This window comes from Sclerotinia sclerotiorum, genomic scaffold, assembly GCF_000146945.2.
Source record: "Sclerotinia sclerotiorum 1980 UF-70 scaffold_21 genomic scaffold, whole genome shotgun sequence".
Lineage (NCBI taxonomy): Eukaryota > Fungi > Ascomycota > Leotiomycetes > Helotiales > Sclerotiniaceae > Sclerotinia > Sclerotinia sclerotiorum.
In genome coordinates this window covers 375341-396221 of record NW_001820815.1, presented here as the reverse complement: position 1 = coordinate 396221, position 20881 = coordinate 375341, and the positions used below count along the sequence as shown (strand labels likewise).

The 20881-nt window shown below is 44.1% G+C and overlaps 6 protein-coding genes across 6 annotated transcripts in view; 3 read left to right on the top strand and 3 right to left on the bottom strand.

The window, feature by feature from the left end:
* Positions 1-412: 412 nt before the first annotated feature.
* Positions 413-4265, bottom strand: SS1G_12510 (hypothetical protein; the record flags this gene model as incomplete). Its single annotated transcript, XM_001586473.1, has 6 exons — positions 413-425; positions 572-2941; positions 2993-3021; positions 3075-3677; positions 3748-3844; positions 4255-4265. 6 exons carry the CDS (start codon positions 4263-4265, stop codon positions 413-415), a joined length of 3123 nt encoding a protein of 1040 aa, XP_001586523.1.
* A 1031-nt stretch (positions 4266-5296) lies between these two features.
* SS1G_12509 (hypothetical protein) lies at positions 5297-6692 on the top strand (the record flags this gene model as incomplete). The annotated part of the gene is made up of 2 exons (XM_001586472.1): positions 5297-5678; positions 5731-6692. The coding sequence occupies 2 exons, from the start codon at positions 5297-5299 to the stop codon at positions 6690-6692; spliced, it is 1344 nt and encodes a 447-aa protein (XP_001586522.1).
* A 1076-nt stretch (positions 6693-7768) lies between these two features.
* SS1G_12508 (hypothetical protein) lies at positions 7769-9284 on the bottom strand (the record flags this gene model as incomplete). Its single annotated transcript, XM_001586471.1, has 2 exons — positions 7769-8596; positions 8757-9284. The coding sequence occupies 2 exons, from the start codon at positions 9282-9284 to the stop codon at positions 7769-7771; spliced, it is 1356 nt and encodes a 451-aa protein (XP_001586521.1).
* A 2713-nt stretch (positions 9285-11997) lies between these two features.
* Positions 11998-13314, bottom strand: SS1G_12507 (predicted protein; the record flags this gene model as incomplete). Its single annotated transcript, XM_001586470.1, has 4 exons — positions 11998-12026; positions 12275-12411; positions 12505-12817; positions 13080-13314. The coding sequence occupies 4 exons, from the start codon at positions 13312-13314 to the stop codon at positions 11998-12000; spliced, it is 714 nt and encodes a 237-aa protein (XP_001586520.1).
* Positions 13315-14873: 1559 nt separating this feature from the next.
* Positions 14874-16868, top strand: SS1G_12506 (hypothetical protein; the record flags this gene model as incomplete). The annotated part of the gene is made up of 3 exons (XM_001586469.1): positions 14874-14959; positions 15563-16343; positions 16419-16868. The coding sequence occupies 3 exons, from the start codon at positions 14874-14876 to the stop codon at positions 16866-16868; spliced, it is 1317 nt and encodes a 438-aa protein (XP_001586519.1).
* Positions 16869-18274: 1406 nt separating this feature from the next.
* Positions 18275-20881, top strand: part of SS1G_12505 (hypothetical protein) — a gene marked incomplete at both ends in the record, with an annotated part of 2765 nt that continues 158 nt past the window's right edge. Inside the window, 4 exons of the mRNA XM_001586468.1 lie at positions 18275-18383; positions 18741-18773; positions 18831-19394; positions 19440-20753. Of these exons, the coding sequence (XP_001586518.1) occupies positions 18275-18383; positions 18741-18773; positions 18831-19394; positions 19440-20753 (2020 nt within the window). The remainder of the gene's footprint in view (positions 18384-18740; positions 18774-18830; positions 19395-19439; positions 20754-20881) is intronic.

The following is a 20881-nucleotide window of genomic DNA, read 5'->3' as shown; positions in this document are numbered from 1 at the left end:
GATCGCAAATGTATCACTTCATCGCGGCGCGTATTTATTTGGGGTTTGATCAGATATCAGGAGTAAAAGTCATTGTGATCCAAGAGCTATCCACTGAAAGAATTTCACCAGAGGTTGAGAAAATCCTGCTTGCTGAAGATGTCTTGAATCATATGCGAATGTTAAAGTACAGTAGAAATCGTGAGTCAAAGACGTCTAATAAAATCCACTCGTATCAATACTCAAACGATTCAACTGATCCTCCAAGTTCCTCAAAATCTCCAAAACCTCATTCGTAATTTCATTCGTTCCGACTCCCCAATATCGTCTCATCTGATCAATTCCATACTGCACAAAGTTCCTCGTATGCAGTATCAACCAAGCGAAAAAGTCCTCGGCCCACTCACTCCAAAAATCCCCAATAGCAACTTGGTTATTGGGATTGGCTGCATTATAAGTAGCTTGACCATGCTGCCACTGAGCCCCAGCATTGTTAACGATATTGGTTAATCGAGCATTGACGTTTGGTGTTCCCTGGTGGTTGAGATAATTAATGAGACCAATTGACGCACGCAGTCGTAGGAGAACGTACTCAGGGTGTGCAAAGTCGCTTGCGAGGGTGGGAAAGCGAGTTCGTGCAATAGGGTCCTGGCCTTGCATGAGATAAGTTTTCACGAAATTGATGTCAGCGTGGGTGATGACGAAGTTCGCTGTGTTAGTATCGCTACCCAGGGTTTCCATCACTCTGTCGTAGAGGCGGATGTAGTTTGCGCCTCCTGGCAGAGGGGGCGCGTTGGGCAGGAGAGGCATTGTTTGAGCTGCGCGGAAGAACGAGATGGATACTGGTCCGGATCGTGCTACGGCTCCACTTCTCAGATTACCAGCTGCTGCATCGGCCATGAATCTTCCCATGACGTTGCCGTCGAATATATGCTCCATTTGATAGCGTTGATCGCTTGGAAGGGAGAAATGAGCCATCTGAGCATTGGTGCAATCTCCTCTTCCGGCAAAGTCAACCGCTTCATCGTTCATGGCATCATCATCAGACAAATCCTCAATGCCATTGTAACGCGGTAAAGTGATCCTAATAGTGATTTGTCCACCAGTGTTTGCTGCTGCACCTGTGAGCGTCGGGCGATAATCTCGAGCCGGTCGAATCCTCCTCTCAAGGTCAAACAGGGCGCGTGGGTTTCGCTCTTCGATTCCATAGCACGACTCAGTCGTACAAATACCGTCAACGCAATTCAAAGTCTTACTACCACTCGCACGAGTATTCCAATAGTGAGGATTGCAGACCACGGCGTGAGATATTTGGATTGGTCCCTCACTACCATATTCAGGTAGATTGGTAACGTAAGAACGGAAACTTGGAAATGTTAAATGACTGAATTTGTCTCTCATGTAGTCATTCCAGATCCTTTCTGTCTCCTCTAGCATGGCCGACGTGCCGACTTTGGTAATGAGAATTAGCAGTAAGCTCTCAGTCCTGGTCACGTCGATCTTGTCAGCCCGTTTCGTCAACTCTAGAGAGGTGTCTAGATCAAACACAGGTATCGCCGATCCGTTGTCCTGCTTAAAATCGAGGTTTCTTCTCCCAAGGATGGGGCCCGGATTTGCACATGTCGGATCGTCAGTATAGGACTTCATCGTAGATCGATATCCGTCAAGCTTGGGATTCTCAACTTCGACTCGATCAGAGTAACTTGGTATACAGCATCTGGCTTTTCCTCCACCGGATCCTTTCCCAAAACAATCTTGTGACCATGAGTCGATGGCCACACGTACTCTATCGTTTGGACAACCGCTACGACACCATCCCTCTGAAGCACCCTTGGGCCCAAAGCCGATATTGTTGTACCACTCACAGTCCGAAAATGTCGCTTTTTGGTCGCCAGTATCACAGCAAAACTTGCGCGCTTGCACTTCAAAAACATGGCTTCCCGGCGGTCCCAGTTTCCACATATTGCAGCTTCCTCCCCCACTTCCAGATGACGAACTGGCAAGTAATGTATCCTTCGCCGAGTCGGTTCCTGGACAACCTCCTTGATAATTACACAAAGGGTATTGGCCCCACTCACATTTGGTGTAGAGTTTCATGCTTTTGGAGCCAGTGGTACAGCACGCTGCTTGATACTTCTGCCTGCAATACTTCTCGTTGGATCCCACTTCGACAGTCCCTGAAGGGCAGGTATTGTCGCATTTTCCATTATGATGTGTATACCAGCCGCAGGTAGGTAGATTTCCAGGGGGACAACAGAATCTGTGAACTCCAGTCCCGCCGCAGCCGCTCTCATCGAACATGTATTCTGTACCTCGCTTACCGTCATCCTCCCTCTTCATGAGAACCCATCCACTGGGACAATTCTCATTGCAATTTGTCCATTTGCATTGCTCGTTTGGGAAATCGACAAACTCGTAAGGATCGTCAGAGCCATATCTCACCGGTAACGCCAAAATCTTCCGATTGGCAACCTTTGCCAAGGCCTTGTTATACTTCGCATCTTTTGTGTCGTGACTGATCGCCCAGACCATAAGACCGCCAAGACACGAACTTTGAGCGTATTCAGATTTAAGCTTGAATGTCTCTTCGTCATCATATGCTACCCATTGATTTCCCCATGATGCCACTTTGGAGGCGTCTTTTTCGTACAGCTTTGGTTTGACACCGTTTGCCTTCACCAAATCATCGATTTCGGAATTCAATAAGATTCCAACCTCTCTGCTGCACTTGCCCTTCATACCTCCGGACTCATACGTACATCCGGGCTCGATGCAGGAAGGGCTGGAGACTGAGAAAGATCGACCATAGAAACCTAATCCCAAGACTACTTGATTCGGATTGATATCATTCCTCCAGATCAGATCCATTGCAAGATCTATCTCGGTCAAATTGGTATGCGTGTTTAGGAAGGCTCCAGTCCACTTGTTGCCCTTGTCCCATGTTCCGTGCAAATCGTACGACCTACGAGTGTCAGTGGAATTATAAGACTGCTGAAAAGTTGTTTAAGCTCACATCACATTAAACCAACTGACACTTTTAGCCTAATTTTGCAGTGTTAGACAACGAGCAAACGATGATAGCATCAACAACTTACTAAAGCCTTCAAGTCAAAATGTTGTAGGTACCAATAAGAAGCTGGAAGTGTGATGGAGACCCCTTTACTCGCCGAATCCATAGATGATTTCAAACGATCCATGAATTTAGGAAAATTGGAGAAGTCTACCTCTCTACCGGATCGATCGTCCGCGGCTGGATACTCCCAATCCAGATCGACTCCATCAAATTCATAAGTGGACATGAACGATATGAGCGATTCGATGAAAGTCTTTTGTCGCGGAACTGAAGCGGCAATGTCAGAGAAAGTCGTCGCCGTGGGGCCTGGGTCATTAAAGGTCCAACCTCCAATGGCGACGAATACCTTGAGTCCTGGATCTTTCTTCTTTAAAAGCATGAGGCGCTTATAAATACCAACATCATTTTCAGAGTCTGGTTCAACCTTGAAAGTGGTAGGATTGATGGTAGCAAAAGCGAAATTGATATGAGTATAGAGCCCAATGGGAATCTGCTCTGGCCAAAAGACATTACAAGGACGACTGGACGCCCAGCTTTCATAGTAACCAATGATACGGGCATTGCCATTGGTCTTGGAGCATGTCTTGTGCGGTACTGTCTTGTTTCCACAGAAGTCTTTAGTGGTCTATGACCTAGCATGTCAGTGGTCTAATGGCTTCACAAGTATGTATATGACGTCTCATGATCGTACGTACACCACAAAATCCGTACTTTGAGCAGCAAACATTCAACGGGCACTTGTCTCTTGAAGCCCATTCTGGACCGAACCCTGGGTTGCATTCAGACTTTCTACTACAATCCGATATACAATCAGAACCGCAAACTAACAAATGTTAAGCAGTGCACAGCATCAAGGGCTCAGAAAACTTACAGTCGGGCCCAAAGCCACAATTCCCGAACTTATTGCAGCAGCCTATTGCACACGGGCTGGAAGGACTGCATGTTTGAGCCGTAGCATGGTGAAATAGCAAAACGCATGAGATGAGAGATCGAATCAGCATTCTGATTTTGTGAATGACAAATTTATATCAACACTTTCAAGCAAGAAGGGCAAAAATTCGGATTCTTCACTTGAGATTCGCAAGCTTTCGCAGAAAATAACTGAGGAACATAACAGCCAAACTTGTACTACAATTTCAGATGCGTGACACATATGGATGCATTCTTTATGATCATTTCTACAGCCTATATGGTACCCCTACTCAAGGGCCATGCTCTGGAGGAAGTGCGACATTAACGCATCATTTCAAATGGTGGTCAAATCTTAATTCTCACCCAATTTCCACGTCGACTATCTTCACACCATCACAATATCAGAAACTGTATGCCAAGCAGCTTTCCTAAGCAGTGCTACGAAGCAATATCAGAATTTGTATTGTGGTAAAGGTCGACAGAAAGATGATGTCATGAAGAGAGGTGTTTTGCGAAGTGCTAGTGTCATTTCAGGACTAGTGCGTTTGATGACAATTTCGAACATATTATCCGTTGTCAATTTTTTATTTCCTATATTGATTTACAGATGATTTATCTCATTTTGACGCGTGCATATTCACACAGGGGCTGTAATTATGACCGGCTTATCGTGACACAAGGAGTTGCAGCGAAGTAAATTGGATCTTGGAGATGTAATAGAAGACTCAATATCGAATCTCATTTGTAAATCTTTACGATACGACCATACTGAACCTGCCGGAACAGCCTCGGAAATACACGGCTTTGATATTTTTTATATTATCCGTCGAAGCTAATGCCACTTTTCAATATTCTTTTGAAAGTGTGGTGATACATGAATATATGGCTTCGATATTTTCTATATTATCCGCCGAAGCTAGTGCCATTTCTCAATATCCTCTTGAAAGTGTGGTGATAAATTAATACACGAGCGACTTTGAGAAGAAACACTTAATCTCGAACGCCTCAGAGACGCAGGAGAATGTATTGAACCTGCTACTTTTGACGCTTGGCAGATAGTGATGGGTAAGATGTCCATATTGATGTGACGCTGACTGCTGCCGACGCGGGTCATTTCAGTAAATTTGTTTGAATTCATGTCAGTGATCGCGATTTGCAAGACTAGTGTCGAAGCAGTCGTACCCTTCATCCAATACCAAGCACGAGTATGGTCCAAGTGGAATGTGCCTCAATGTTTTAGTGAATGGGCTCATCTTCAATCCCCCACAAGTTCGTCGTAGGTCTCTTCCTGAGGAGCTCTCTCAATCATAGTCGCTCAGTATAAGGCTCAGTATGATAAGTGTAGTCTCTCTATGTCTCTTGCTGCAGCTTGGCTTGACCACTGCTCAATTTGCCATCTACGAGCCAGACTGGCTCGACTCTACCCTCGGCGATGCGTGTATCAATGCCCTTTCCGCCGACTTTAATTGCGTTGATTATGTGCAAACATTCATGCAACTACGTTATCGCACATCTCTTGAAAATGTCACTTTGACGGATATGATATGTACAAGCGACTGTTCAGCTTCCTTGAAAAATTGGTTCGACTCTGTCACTGCGAACTGCGCAGGCAAGACTCTTAATGACGGCAACCCTACAGCATTTGGTGGTTATATGTGGGCTGGATTCAACGAGACCTGCGTTAAAGATCCCAAGACAAAGCAGTATTGCAACGGTATGAACAATCCTCTAGTCTCGCACAAAAACTAATGGGACTTGTGACATAGACATTATGTTCAACTTTACAGATGTCCCCAATATAAAATCTATGCCCCGAGAAGAACTGTGCCATACATGCCACATTCGCCGTCTCGCTATGATGCAATCCTCTCAATACTCCATCTACGACGACTTCTTCAAAGAGCAACTCGAATACGTCTACACACAATGCGGCGGTACCGGTCCAACAACCATCCCAACCGCTCTCGTAACCACGATTCCAACTCCAACCCCCTACTGCGTGTCCGGCAAACGTTACACAACCCTCCAAACCGACACCTGCGAATCCATAGCCAACAGTAACTCCGTCTCCTCCGCCTCTCTCTACATGGGCAACCAAGCACTCCTCCCCTCCTGTCTCACCATCTCCCCCGGTATCAGCCTCTGCCTCCCCATAACCTGCCAAACATACTACTTGCAACCCAGCGACACATGTATCTCGATCGAAATGGCCCTCGGACTCGATTTCGACCAACTCCTCTCCTACAACAGCTGGCTCAACCCCACCTGCAGTAATCTCCAACCCGCCACCGATTTCTACGGCAAAATCATCTGCGTCTCCCCGCAAGGCGGCACATTCACAGGCACAGCAACCCCCCCTGTCCCAACCGAGCCCTCGGATGGCTATACACGGGTTTCCATTCCCCCACCTGCAGATATTCCTATCGCTGCGGGCACTACACTCAACTGTGGAAAATGGCACGTGGTACTCACATCCGATACCTGCACGACTATTTGCGTGCAGAGTTCGATCGAGGTGAGCTTATTCCGATTAGTGAATCCGTCACTGGCTAGTGATACTTGTACATTGTCTTTGGTGCCGGGAACGGCGCTATGTGCTGGGCCTACTTATTCATGGAATATTACTGCGCCGGTGACGAGTACGGTGTTAGAGAGCATTTCTACTGTCGTTGGGGTCAGGAGGGGAGAGGCGACGATGGTTATGAGGGGGGAAGTGGGTTGTTTGTGAGGGATTCTTGTATCTCGACGTTACATGGCCCATGTTTGTACTTTATGCACGGTAGTTGTAAATTCAGAAGATAAATATACTTCACACTTCCTACTATGATTTTTCATTTTTCGTCATATTCCCATTATCATACAAATATCCATCGACCCTCTCTTCTCAAACCACCTCACACCAATCCACACCACATCGCCACTCTACCCCATCCTATGCCACATGAACGAACGACGACCACCAACCAAAAACCGATGCAAAACAGCAGAGCAGAGCAAAGAGAGCAGAGGGGATATATCTAATTCCAAAAGTCGAGTCGCCCATATATCCATCCAATCGTATCCAACCAAATCCAATCCTGTTCAACTCAACTGAAATCATGATGTGTCCCAGCGAATGATACTCTGCCATTATGAACAAACAAACAGAACGCCAGTTCCCCGATTATATCCATCCATATTGTTCGTAGCATGCTTGTAAACCGCGTCAAAAACATCACATTCATGTAATCGATCCCATATTTTCGTGTTCTCGCAGAGTATCCAATACCCAATATCCAATTCCCAAGCAAAAGATCCCACACCAATGCATGAAGGGAAGCGATCAGGGGAAAAATAGAGCAGCAGAATAGAGTGCGGTAGGAGAATCACCACCAATGCCCACCCCACCCAACGCATTCGCCCTTGCATCCTCCCCAACCGGCACCTGTCCCTCCCCACTATTCTGAAATCCCGCACAAGGTCTTTCCACCCCTTCCAATCTACATCGCCATCCATGACATTCATATCGAGATCGAGCAGGGCGTTATCATCCATGAGCCAGGGTGTTTGGCCGGATTGTTGTTGTTGTTGCTGTTGGAGTTGAAGTTGGAGTTGGATTCGTTCGGGCGCGAGCATACCCATGCCGACGACTTGTGGGGGGATCGAGAGACTCTCAACTTTGAGGACCACTATAGAGTCTTGAAAGCATGTGGAAATGGAATTTATTCGTAATGGGAACTTACTTATGCAGATCTGCAATTGCATATAATGAAGCTTGAGGCTGTCCTCCTAGTGGTGCCGGGAATATGCTTGCATCCATAACTCTTAGCCTTGAACGCCCTTCACGCGTAAATTGGTATCCAGCACCTTTTCAATTGCACAAGTTCCAGCAATATGGAAATGTGGATTTCCAACGATACGAATCCGGTCTTCAATATCCTTATCGCTACTTTCCACGGTCAAGGGTTCTAGTCCTGGAGCAGGACCAACCTCAGTTTCTACAAACTCTTTACCAATTTCAGTGCTAGTAAGACATTGTAGTAGTCGACGAGCTCCATAGACTAATACCGCATGATCTGTTGCCGTAGAAAAGTAATTCCCTGCAATTACAGGAGGGACATTGGGTGAAGCGGACGCCAGTTCAAGCGAACCTCGAGATGTTGGCAGCGTGAGCATTCCATTGAAAAAAGCCGGATCCGAAAGACTGGGATGTCCAAGGGAAAGTCCACGCTCCGGATTGCGCAGCTTAAAGATTTGGAAGAATGCAAAATGCTCAAAGAGGTTTTGACCAACAGCTGGCAAGTCAAAAATAACTGGAATAGAATAGCGATCAAGCACTGAAGCTGGTCCCACTCCGGAAAGCTGTGGCAACCGTGGCGAGCCTACGGCACCGGCAGAGATTATGATCTCTTTACGAACTTTAATTTTACGACCATCCGCAAGCACGACAGTTGTGGCTCGTGGCTTTTGGTCCGGAGTCTGTTCGGATAATATGCGATGTACAATAGTTTCAGTAATGATACGAACACCAGATAGGTCGAAGGCCAAATGAGACGGCTGGCGAACACTGTCGTCGAAAATTTCCAGGAATTCTGATAAGCCATCAAGTTTGCCAGTGTTTGTTGGAATATGCTCCACGCCAATTTCGGCCCACTAAAAGATCTGGGTGTCAGTAATTTTCCATTCTTGATTCATTTTGAAGCGAATATGCGATAAGTAGCAAATTTTGAAAGTGGAGATGGGATGAACAACGAAAATAGACATTCCCCATTTATATCTTGGGATTTATAATCGGTGATTGAATAGCACTCACAGCTTTCAGAATAGGTTCACGCAGCGGATATTTTCTTTTCGGATCACTTGCACTAATGCTAGTCACCTTCATGGGACCATGGGAACCATATTGATCCGGGTTTGCTGCTGCATCATGAACAGACTCGCTCCTCTGGAAATACGGCAACATACCGTTGTAACTCCAGCGATCATCATCTACAATGCGAGCCCCAGCATCGTAATCCCTTTTGTCACCACGAGCCCACCCGCTATAATTTAGCACGCTTCCACCACCTAGCGTTTTTCCTGCAACAAGCGTAATAACACGGTTCCCAAGAGCAGGATTAGGTGCTGTCTTATAAGCCCAGTCGAGTTCAGACCCGGGAAGTGCGAACCCTCCTCCTAGACTCGTCGAGTTTGGGTTTGATGTAGGATCTACACCAGCTTCGAGAATAAGGATGGATGAAGACGGACCTAGACGCTCTGCGAGGCGACTTGCAAGCGCACAGCCGGTAAGACCACCACCGACAATAATGTAATCGGATCTGTAGGGACTTCCATAATTCATAATTTACGATAAGACACGAAGAACTACTAGCTAGAGTAGAAGGGAAGGGCATGCGAAGGTACCTACATAAATCATGCCTCGTTCAAAGGAGACTTTAACGTATGTGGTCAGTAAGCAGCAGGGTATCGTTGCTCACTGAGTCCCTGTACTGCATAATGTTGGAAATGCGCGATCGTACCATTCACTATACTATAAACTGAGCATGGTGAGGCTTACACAAACATCCGATTAAGCTTATGCACTTAGAGTCCCGGAGTTAAGTTGTAATTTGTACTATGCATCTTAATATTCTATATTCACCAGTATAATTGGAATACATGTAAACAAAAAAACTGGAGGTGAAATATCCGTCTTGGTGCGTTGTGTTCCGCGGACAATCAATGTATCTAGCTAAGCACGCTGAACACAGGAAGGTCTAGTATGCATGTAATGTACCTGGTTCGTACAAAGTCTGTTTATGGGATCCACTCCCAAGGCTGGGATTATATGACATTCAAGTCTGAGGAAAAGTGGCCTTGGAGGGTCTAATTAACAAGTGACTTTGAGGGGTTGACAATGCAGAGAAGTGGAAACCTACTCGCACAACCGGGATGGGAAAATGAATACTGTGTGGTAGAAGAGCCCATGAAGTTCTACATATTGTAAGGATGCAATAATACTTTAGTATACTGCACAGATTCTGGTCCAGATCATCCAAAGCCCATTTCTATTCATGCGTTCCTACCCTAAATCTCCACCGGCCCAAGTAATTGGTAACCAATAGGATTGCATCTTGGCCCAAGCTGTGAATAGTCAAATCCTTTGAAAACGTCACATTACATAGAAGAGATCAAGCCCCCGTTTGATATTGTATAGAGAATCTCCCACTAAATAACAATCCCGAATGCTGTTATTGTAACCACCACAACTTTGACCAGGAATAAGACTCCACGAGGTTATTGGAACGGGGGTCACGATATATGTCTCTCTACTTGAGTTAGAGGCCATTCTGGGATAGTTGCATTTTCTTTTGTCACTGTATGATAGGGCTTCCAAACTTTCCCCTCAAAAAACACTTCTTTCTGTTTAAGAAAAGAGAGATATTTTTTAAAAAAATCTTGTAATCTTGTTTATATTTTTTGTTCTGTTCGAAATTTCCTATTTCGACTACAAGAATTTTAAGAATTAGAAAATTGACAACAATGATTTATTTTTAATTATTTTTTAATTTGTATATAAATTATGTACAAATTAAGATTTCAAGGTTTGTAAAAAAAATCAAAATTTTCAGAATTGATTTATATTTATATAAAGATTCTACATTCAAAAATAAAAACTTAAAAACGTCAAGAGTTAAGTTTTTTTTACAAAAATAATGGCCGGAAAAATAGAGGTGATCGCAAACTAGAATAATTGACTTCTTCATCTAGGTATTCAAAACTCTATATAAACCTACCACTATATATCAGTACGAGGCTCCTTAAATTTTGATCAAGGATATTAATATCCTAAGTTATGTGAAGAATAGCTATCGTTGCAGAAGCAAATGAGGAAGTCACTTAAACTTTGTAAATCATAAAATCATGATTAAATACAGTACTAGTTTTCATCCATCTATAACGGGAACAGAGTAAAATGCGAGTATGGAAATATATATACAAAGCGATGCAAGACAGAGTCGATAGTTGGCAATGGTGAAGCTACCATTGACAATCAAAATCAATAAGAGTAATATCCAAACCAAGGCTAGGTTAAATTGGTGCACTTTACCATTATTTCTCTCCCATGCTTAAGTGTAGCTTTTGAAGCTACACGATAGAGAAAAGTCTACATGCTGAATGCTGGTCCTGCCTTGTAACCCTTGTATGGAAATTGAAAATGTTGCTTCTATATGACTTACATGAAGTTTTTAGTGTGATTCAATTTCTACAAGAGAGAAAGAGGGGCTGAAGAAGTGACTACTAGGTCTATAATATGTTGACCTCTTCCTTCTTTTCACAGTAACATTTAAACAGTTCTGTGTCTACACATATATTTCAAAAATGGCAATATTAGTGATAGTGCGGGTGTAGGTGTAGGTGTTGGTGCTGTGAGGTTGAGGACGGTTATTCCACAGAAAAGTTTAAAAATATCACGACTTGTTTATTCGACAACGAGAATAAAAAGACTCGAACCAAACGACAATACACATAGATAAATATATAAACGACAAGATATAAATACAACTTTCATCAACCACAATTTATCATCATCATCATCATCTAGAAAAGATTCCTCCAAGGAACTTGTCTATTGATACCATATCCACACTATTCCACCCAATTCTTTGAATGCAGCAAGGAAGTGGCAAATCGACATGAGTGATACCTCATCATATAAACTCCAGTGGAGTAGTTACTTGCCCATGGTCAGCAATTTCTCAACTAGACGTGATATTTATATTCGATACTGGACTTTACGCTAGTGAGTCGCTTGGTTTTTTGGCCGCTTTATTCACTTCATATAATCACAACGTGTGCAATCGCTTAAATTCTATAAAGTACAGCTACAGAGGCAAAAGGGGGGATGCTGCTACTCGAGCGCAATATGGGGACTCAGGGGTTTGGATGTGTAGAAAATAGTCTAATAATCAAATATGATTAATATTTTGAGACTACTCAAAACATAGAAATCACAAAGGTGTTGAAATCAACTGGAGAATTCGGTTCACTTGAGACATTGAATTTGCTCTAGATTATGAAGCTAATTGAAACATTAAATCCTCTAAGACTATTAGAACATATTTATAGCATCCCATACTAACTTACAACAAAAGCCGACAAGTCGCATTTCGACCTAGACTATCACCAGTGGAAATTCTAGTATGATAATTAACAGCACTAATGCAAGAAAATAGCAACAGAACAACATAGTATCGAAAATCACATATACACCCATAGAAGGAAATATTTTATCATTAAAATTCAATTACTATACATCCTTCTGCGCCGGTCGGCTTTTACAAAGCTTACCAATGCCAAAGCGACGTTTCTGAGGCTCTGGTTGATACGGAGCCAAAGGATAAGCTACTGTGTGCATATAATATCCAGTATCGTTATGCTCCGATGTAGCAAGCAATCTAGCCAATCTGTGTTCTGGAATTTCACCGCTGGAAAAGGGTATGTCAGTCATCGAGACGAAATTTCAATGGACGGTAGGGATGCACATCGTAAAGGGTTGCAAAGTAGATTTATGTACTTACAGTTTTGTGCTATCAGATGCAAACGAGAAGCCTGACTTTCTATTTTCTGTTGCTGTTCGGGGCATGGGTATTGGATCTCGCTTCCTTACTACATCGACGGGTTGTGAGGGCATTGGCTTCTGCTCGCCTCTTGATTCTGTAACACTAGCTTTTCCAGCATGTGTTTTGGGCTTCGCGGCACCTTTCTTACTGGATTTTGATCGTACCCAACCGTCCCTCGTAGCTAGTCCGAGAGCAGTAGGCTTGGTCGGAACGGTTGGAACTAGGTTCTGGTCTCTTTTTCGACGACCATGTTTGGTCTCAGTTAGAGCATCTCGGGATGTTAGCGATGAAGAAGATACTGATATCCGCTTAGAAAGCTCATTAAGTGTATTGATTGTTTCTACACGTGATTCGTTGGATAGCTTTATAAGAGCCTCCCGATCTGAAGACTTGACTTTGCCTCGAGAAAATGATACTATTGCGGACGTGAAAGCAGTGTTTAATCGTGATAGTATCGTCGAGAGTGATGATCGCGCTCTCGCTGCCATAATATGAGAATTTGTACATTGTGACTTTAGGATTATGGTTCATACCATCGCCTTCCGAGAACTTAGGACCAGCCTTGATAGAACCTTTTTCCCATGCTTCTCGAATGTCTGATCTAGATTTTTTGAATGACTTGATGAGAGGAGTTTCCTCGTCCTTATCTGTATAGGTATCAATTGCTTCATTGCCACTCCTACGTCTTTTGCGACTAGCTTTGAGCAGTCTTATGCCGCTCGTAAAAGTACCGAGTAAGGTAGATACTAATTCATCCAGTTCACCCATTGTAAAGTAAGACACAAACCGTGTTCGACAATGGCAGCAGCGAGAAGAAACACTTGATCTTCAAAAGTCCATGAAGAACATCAAAAAGAGGACGTATGTACTAGTCAAAGTAGCTAGTAATTGATTGGGAGACAGTTGCATTCTTGCCGCCCTTAATTTCTACCCCACTTGTCGACAATAGCCAATAGGAGAGTCGAGATGAAAGTTTGGTAAAGGTAATATATACATGGCCGTGCACATGTGAAAATGCTTGTGTATACTACGGACACAGCTTAAATCCATGAACGCTCACCTAGATCGAGTAGAAGACCTTTTCATTTAACCGACACAAAGGCTTAAATGACGGAGTTGCCCACAAACACCGCGTAATGTTATTCCATCAATGTTAAAGTAGTAATGATTTCATTGTAGATTTAAAAATTGGTGTTAAATTTGATCCTTGGACTTGTGTAAGTTGTAGAGTGTGTCTACTTCGAGGTTAAGTGTTCTGGACTCGCCCACGTGATACTACCACGGGAAAATATAATGCGATATAAAGTCCAGAACGGCTAGAGAGCGTGGCATTGATTAACCTATCTATTTTAAGAAATATTGATGTTTAAATGGATGCTTGAGCCCTAAAACATCATGTCATATATACATATAAAGGAGTATGGGAATGATGGAGCTCTGAGTCACGTGAAATGAGCTGTCATAACGAGACCAAATGTCCTACATTGTTCCGGATACAAGCCCTCCGGACAACGAACCAATATCATCTTGACAACGTGGGGGGTACCTTATCAGGATGAACTTGTTGCATCTAGATATTGCAACTAACGGAGCCACCGATCCAAAGTAGTGTAACAGGAAAATATGTTATCCCACACATACTTTTGGAAGGTTACACTTTAATCGAAACTTGCGGAGTATTTGTAAATCATCGATCGGTTTGGTATGCGAGGATGAGACGGAGTTGTTATCTCTTGCGGGATTTATCGGTGCCACTCAAAATAACATTCAATATCGGAGAGATGGGGGACTGGCTACGAGCCGCAGACCCCACGTCTTCCCTGCTACGTTGCACAAATTTGTGATTCGATTTGCGCCCCTTTAGTGTCGCTTCATATGCATGTGTATATTGCGGCCCTCGAGATCGGTCATAATGTGACTAAATATTCGGGATTTCGGAGTGCATTCAAGTTTGATCATTCTGGTATTGACGCCGTACCGGTTGCAGCACGGCAGGTTTTTCGACTTGATAGGAAGTATGAAAGTAATGTGTTGTAGCTCTCATGCAATCACATCCTATGGCGTGATCATGGTTGTATAGCTACGAAAAAGAAGGCGACGTATACAGATTGTCAACATCTTGAATTGGTTGAAGTCTGGGAAAAAGAACTGCATGGCCGTTTCTCTTTAGTACAATATACCTGGTGATGAGAGGGAGTGCATTTATATGGTTGCAACATTTGGCACAAACGTGGGGTTTTCTCCAAAATCCCAAGAGTAGCCACCTCCCTGCATAAGTCTCTTTGACTCACCTCATGTTTTCTATCTTTGTTTCTTTCAGGAACAGAATGACTGACATTCCGTATGAGGTTTCGATTAATCCCAATAAGTGCTTCCGTTCCACCCGTCTTGGTCGTACATGTCAAATGGCTGGGTGTGCTTATCTTTGGACCCCTGTACATCTTTTGCTTTTGCAAGTTTTTGCTCACTGATGACCCCTTCACCATTAACACATATAAACCAAAACGTTCTGCACGTCACGAGTGTACTTTTGACGAATTTCGAGGCTTTTTTAGTACTGCGAAAGATCGATTAGCTCATGAAACTCAACGCACTTCAATAAAATATTGGGACGCGTAAAGGCCCTTTATGACTGGCACTCGACGGAAGAGCATTGATGGAACTCTAATCCATCATCCTCACAGCAAGGAATAACTTCTTGATGCAGTAAACTATTTTTAGACCCTGATGTCGAGTTTCCCTTTTCAAAGTTGGTCCTTACAGCTTCAGATGCTACGAGCATGTTCGAACCTCATTGCAAGAAAAGTGAAACCGATGATTCACATCTTCCCAAAGGTGGTTGCAGATTCATTTTGCTGCATCCTGAATCAAAGCATCTACGATGTGCATGTGTCAGATTTGCAACGAATCGATCTCTTCCAGGCAGTTCGTGTCATTGTGGACACCAGGCAGTATATCACAACTCAGACCCAGAATGTTCTAGTAAAGAAGTTGAGGCGTTAATATTGAGGATTAGTAGACTTGAGGAAGAGCTGGATCGAGAACGAAGCATAGGGAGAGGTGGCTTGTTTGAGCGGCTCATACACTTAGAAGAACTCGTGGAAAAGGGAAACTCGGAACGTGAAGTGGAGATACGAAGCGTCCACCATGGTATTGGTGGGCTTTGGCAGAATCTTGAGGCCCTAAACAAACGGACACCATATTACGATGATCGAATTGAAGGGTTAGTGGATGATGTCCATAGAATTCGTGCTAGGATGATCGAAGTCGACGATGCATCGATGCGAGTAGAAGATAGAGTCGATGCTCTTGAGTATATCTCGACACGGATTCCTAGAACTCGAAAGTGGCCGGGGCGAAAAAGAGCATCTACGCCTCCTGCTACCAATATGGCGATCACAACCGGAGGCTCGTCAAACTATTGGCACAGCGGTGTTGTAGGGGATATTACAATACCTGTGAATGGTAGTGCATCAGGTCAGGAATTCCTGGAAGGTGATCTTTCGGGTGATCGATGCGTTGCTCATTCATGGACTGTACATGTCTCACTGATGCCTACGTCATCCCAGCCATTTCCTTTTGAGAAGGACACGGTAGCTTACAAAAGATGTCTATCTCGAGGATTGCATCGAAAGATAGTTGTGCCCGATACAAATAGTGACTCCTTCAAGGAGGCCGTGAATTATGCATTTGCGCAAGTCTTGCGAGGAAGGCCCTGGCAACCACTCGCGGCCAAGATTTGCGAGGTTCACAATCCAAAAGGCCTTCCTATGCTTCGAGAACTAGATAGAAAGCTAGTGAGTGTCGCTCGAGTTCCTTGCCTTCACAAAAAGTTGAGCCTCCCCCAAACAATACTAATTCCAGTCGAACAGGTCTGCAGGGATTATGATGTTGAGTTCTTGAAGGAACACTGCGCTGTCCTTGACGGATGTGGCAGGATCGAAGACATATACATCGCTCTGCTCGAAGAAACAATAAACTGGATCGAGCTGCGGGAGATCGAGCCTTTCATCGCAGGATTAGAATCTGCATGGTCTCACGACACATATTTAGATGGACCGCGGTCACATACACCCCTTCAAGAATTAGATGACGAGCTTAATGAAGTCATGGTATCCGAAAAGCGACCATCAGCTGATATGTTACCGTCCTTGCCAGCCATTGAAAGATCACCTTCAAGTACGAAGTTGAAGAGACATGCGTCGGGAATTTCCAGAACCCCAAGCTTTGGCTCAACTGAGGAAGAAAATTCTAGGACAAAATTGAGGCATATTTACAATGGGGCAGGGGCTGATCTTAGCAGGTGTGCTGAAATTTTTTGATGTTATGTAGAGTTTCGTCGGAAGTGTGTGAGATCATTAACCACCAAAAGTCAATTTTAAGAATGAATGTTGGATGATGTTCTCTAAAGGCCATAACTCTTTGAATGAGGATACTCAATTTGAACTTTGGAGTTGGACAATGCTGTCCCAACACCTTATGAGAATAAGCTTCATCCTAAATGTGATCTAAGACTCTGGAATATACAAACACTTAGCTAATGCTTAATGGAGCATATATTCCACATGGTGAAAGACAATTGCTAGAGCATCGATAGATTGTTTAGGCACTGCAGCGATTCTTTGGTGGAGTAGGCAAGGGAGGTCCAAGAAGGCCGGTCCCTAATGCCCGTATCAATAATGCAGACACAAATTCGGAGCTCATTTGTAGTGATATTTCGAATGGTCATGGTGGCCCAGGAATTGAAACGACAAGATGCTTCTGGCCACTCCGGTACTCAATTGAGATATATCCTATCTGGGATGTAATTAAACTGTATGCTTGGCTAACCCTTCCGTCCCCTACCTTCCATCCTGCACGAATCCGTCCTACGTGCCCTGGCACACTGCGAAGAAACATTAGCATTGAGCTTGATTGAAAGAGTAGGGTCTCGTTTAGATGCCTATTTCCTTTCGTCTCGGATGAAGATGAGGCAGGCTTGATACACAATTCTGCAAGGCTACCATTTCCTTTGGATCCTTCGGAAGCGTGTGGATCAATCAGAGATCGACAAGGACCATCAGAAAGCAGAACTGCCTCTATGATTTGGATGCGTAAGATGGAAAATACAAAAGTGTAAGTCGCGTCCTCTGTGTATAATATGGAGCAGCTCTGGATATGTCTTTGTAATAGGAGTACCGGGAGGTAGGGACGAAAAGGTGGAATACCTCAATATCAACATCGAGGCCTTAGGCATAAAACACAAGGCTAGTTAAATCCACGAACACTAGCATGACGTTCGGATCTGAGGGGCAGCCAACATTCTACCACTTACCTCACAAACAATTCTTCACACATACACACATACACATCTAACACACATACAAGCAATACATTAAAAAATCCAAAATTCTTTTGATAGGAATATTCTGGCCTTTGCTTTTGTTTCTTCTTCCATTTGAAGCCATTTGGCAAATTCTATTTTCTCCACTAGGGTCAACTCTCTAAAGATTATCGCCACTACAACGGTACACAAAAACTGCATGACCACAATCAATACTAATTGCAATCATCAACACATCTAACAGTACTACTCTGGTCTCTACTCTTGTCTGGGACGGAATACCTAATTTTTCTACGCTTGTGCGGGCACGCTACCTTTAGACGACACCAAGATCGTGCCTTCTTTTACTATTTCAATTGCAGCCTTGCGCCTTGGTTCACTTGGACTGCTCGATACTCTCACATAATGGACAAAAATTCTTCGAAGCGCCGCAAACTTCACCAGAGTACTTTGAATACTTTCCTCCCAATGCAAATTTCGAAGGGTGAAGGGAAAGAAGTTCAAACAATGGCAAGTACGTATAAGAATCCATCCTCACTCATACATACTGCGCAATGTATTGATCAAAATAGGACAAAGTGGTTGGGTATCTAATAAAATCCCGGTGGAGATTTTCAATCTTATCATCATCCACCTCCCTCGGTCTACTATACAAAATATGCGACTGGTAAATCGAGAGTTTGAAGCGAAGGTATCCGAATACCTCTTCAAATATGTAGTGGTCCCTTTTCGGCCGGAGATCTATGGCATAAATTCCGAGCCTCCCAACCCTCAGAGTTCTGTTATGTTACAGGATAAAGGCATGCGTATCTTCCAAGGTATAGAATCGATAGTCGTGTTTGGTGGAATTACCGTCACTAATATTTCTCAGGTTTTGGTCGACACATAAAACACTTTGCCATGTGTATGTTCATCTCGCTCCGTTCACTCTTGTATTTGTTAATGCTAATATTTCACTTAGCCTTCGAAGTTGACATTGTAAAGTTGACCAATCCTCCTGTAAAGCATGACCATGATACGATCACAACCTTCTGGGGTTCCTACAAATGGCCGTTCCAAAATTATAATAGATATGCACTGTTGGAAGGTCTTGAGCAGAAAGCTGACGAGACTCGGACCATGACGAAAGCCTTTCAATTCATTGTATCAGCTGAAGAACTTGGTCTTTCCATTGATGGGGGATTGGGATGGTTAGCTGGGCCAGACATTAATCAAAAGGTGGTTCAGCGTGGTGAAAAACCTGTGGTTTTTGGATCATCGAGATTCGAGCCAGAGCCAGAGCCTAAGCAAAAGACAAGCGCACGACTTGCCCGAAATTATCAATCAAGTCGCACAGAGCTTCCGACCGGAACACGTACAATCATTCAACGAATGCTGCAGGAAGTAGGTTATCGCAGGAATCAATCGGATCAGTCTCGAGATAGTGCTCAGTCCGACCAAGGTCGGGCGGATGCGGGTGCGCAGGAAGGACCAGGCCGTGTTGCACCCCCAATTATCTACAGGGACTTTGAAGAAAACATTGCTCGTATGCTCGGAAATCATTTTAGAACTGACATTGGAGCAATTGAAGACGATGATGAAGATAATGCAAGATTTAACGATGAGGGTGGAATTTCATCCGAGGCAGAGGAAGATGGACGTCAAGGCGAAAACGTCCGATCTACCTTACCTAATATCAATGATGAGATGTTGAGCACCGTTCACAACGACATTGGAGAGGATAACGGCGACATGGGCGATTCGACTCGTGAAATTAGGAAAAAGCCCAGTCCTAACCCTAATCCTCTCAAGCCAAACGAACTCACCAGCGCACAAAAGGAAATGCTACTTGAACTCGCATGGGCTCAACAAGCATTCATGCAAACCTTTACTATTGCTGTCATTGATAGTCCAATCACGTTTGCCAATGTTAAGAAGCTTACCATTGCACGCTTGCCCAACACACACTTGCCAAACCTCGTCCGCGAAGATTTCTGGAACAGCCTACCAAACCTGAGTTTGCTATCGCTAGGTATAATTCCTGATTGGCGTGAACTTATTAAGCTCCCTACCAGTTGGGTTCAGGATAACAGGCTACCTCCATCTAGGGCCGTCACTGGTGTTTTTCAACTCCTTTTCAAGCAAATATCCAAACGTCAGAATATTGAGTCACTACACTTTGAATGGATATGTGGTGGAGAGTATGCGCCTGGACTCTTCTGCCGAAACCAGCATGTACTCGCTGCTCCTGTAGTATCCGAGTCCATTAACATGGTTAGCAGAGTTCAAGAGAGGGAGATCTTGTCTCTACCTTTTATCAAGTATCTGTCATTGAAGAATTGTTGGTTCAGTCCTCACATTTTTACTCGGTTCATCAGAGAGCTCAAGCAACGCAGCCTTCAACATTTGACACTCGATTCGGTTTCATTGACTGCATTTATTCGCCCCGGGCTGCACCCAATGCCTCATGCAAATAATGCCATGCAGCCGCAAAATGCTTTGGCACAAGCTGTGGCAGCAAATATGGGTATTCATAATCACCTTGTTGGACATCCTGCTTGGGCTCAACCCCCCGCACTTGGTCTTGCAGGCCCGCCAGCAATCCCGATGCCAGTAGTTATTACCAGTCCGAATACTCAACCGGCATGGCTTAATCAACCACGCAATGGCTCCTGGGCTCATGTTATCGATCTCTTGACTCCCGGGGAGAGACTGGCGGATTTGCGTTATGCTAGGGGATTTAGTGAGGAGCCTGAACCTAAGACTCAAAATGGTCTCAAAGAGCTCATTTTCAAGTCTTGTGGATATGTCCGACTTCCCCTCGACTTTAATCAATCTGCATTCAATGACGGCCCCCGAGGAGCTACACCTTTCGGGATCACAAAGAGAATAAATGACTACGAAAGTATGATGATGAAGTCCGGTGATAGTCTGCTCGGTTCGATCGCAAATACGATCAGTGTTCTCGAAGAGAATACACTAGAGAACCCCTGGAACATAAGGATCGGTTGGACGCATATGATCCTCAGCAAC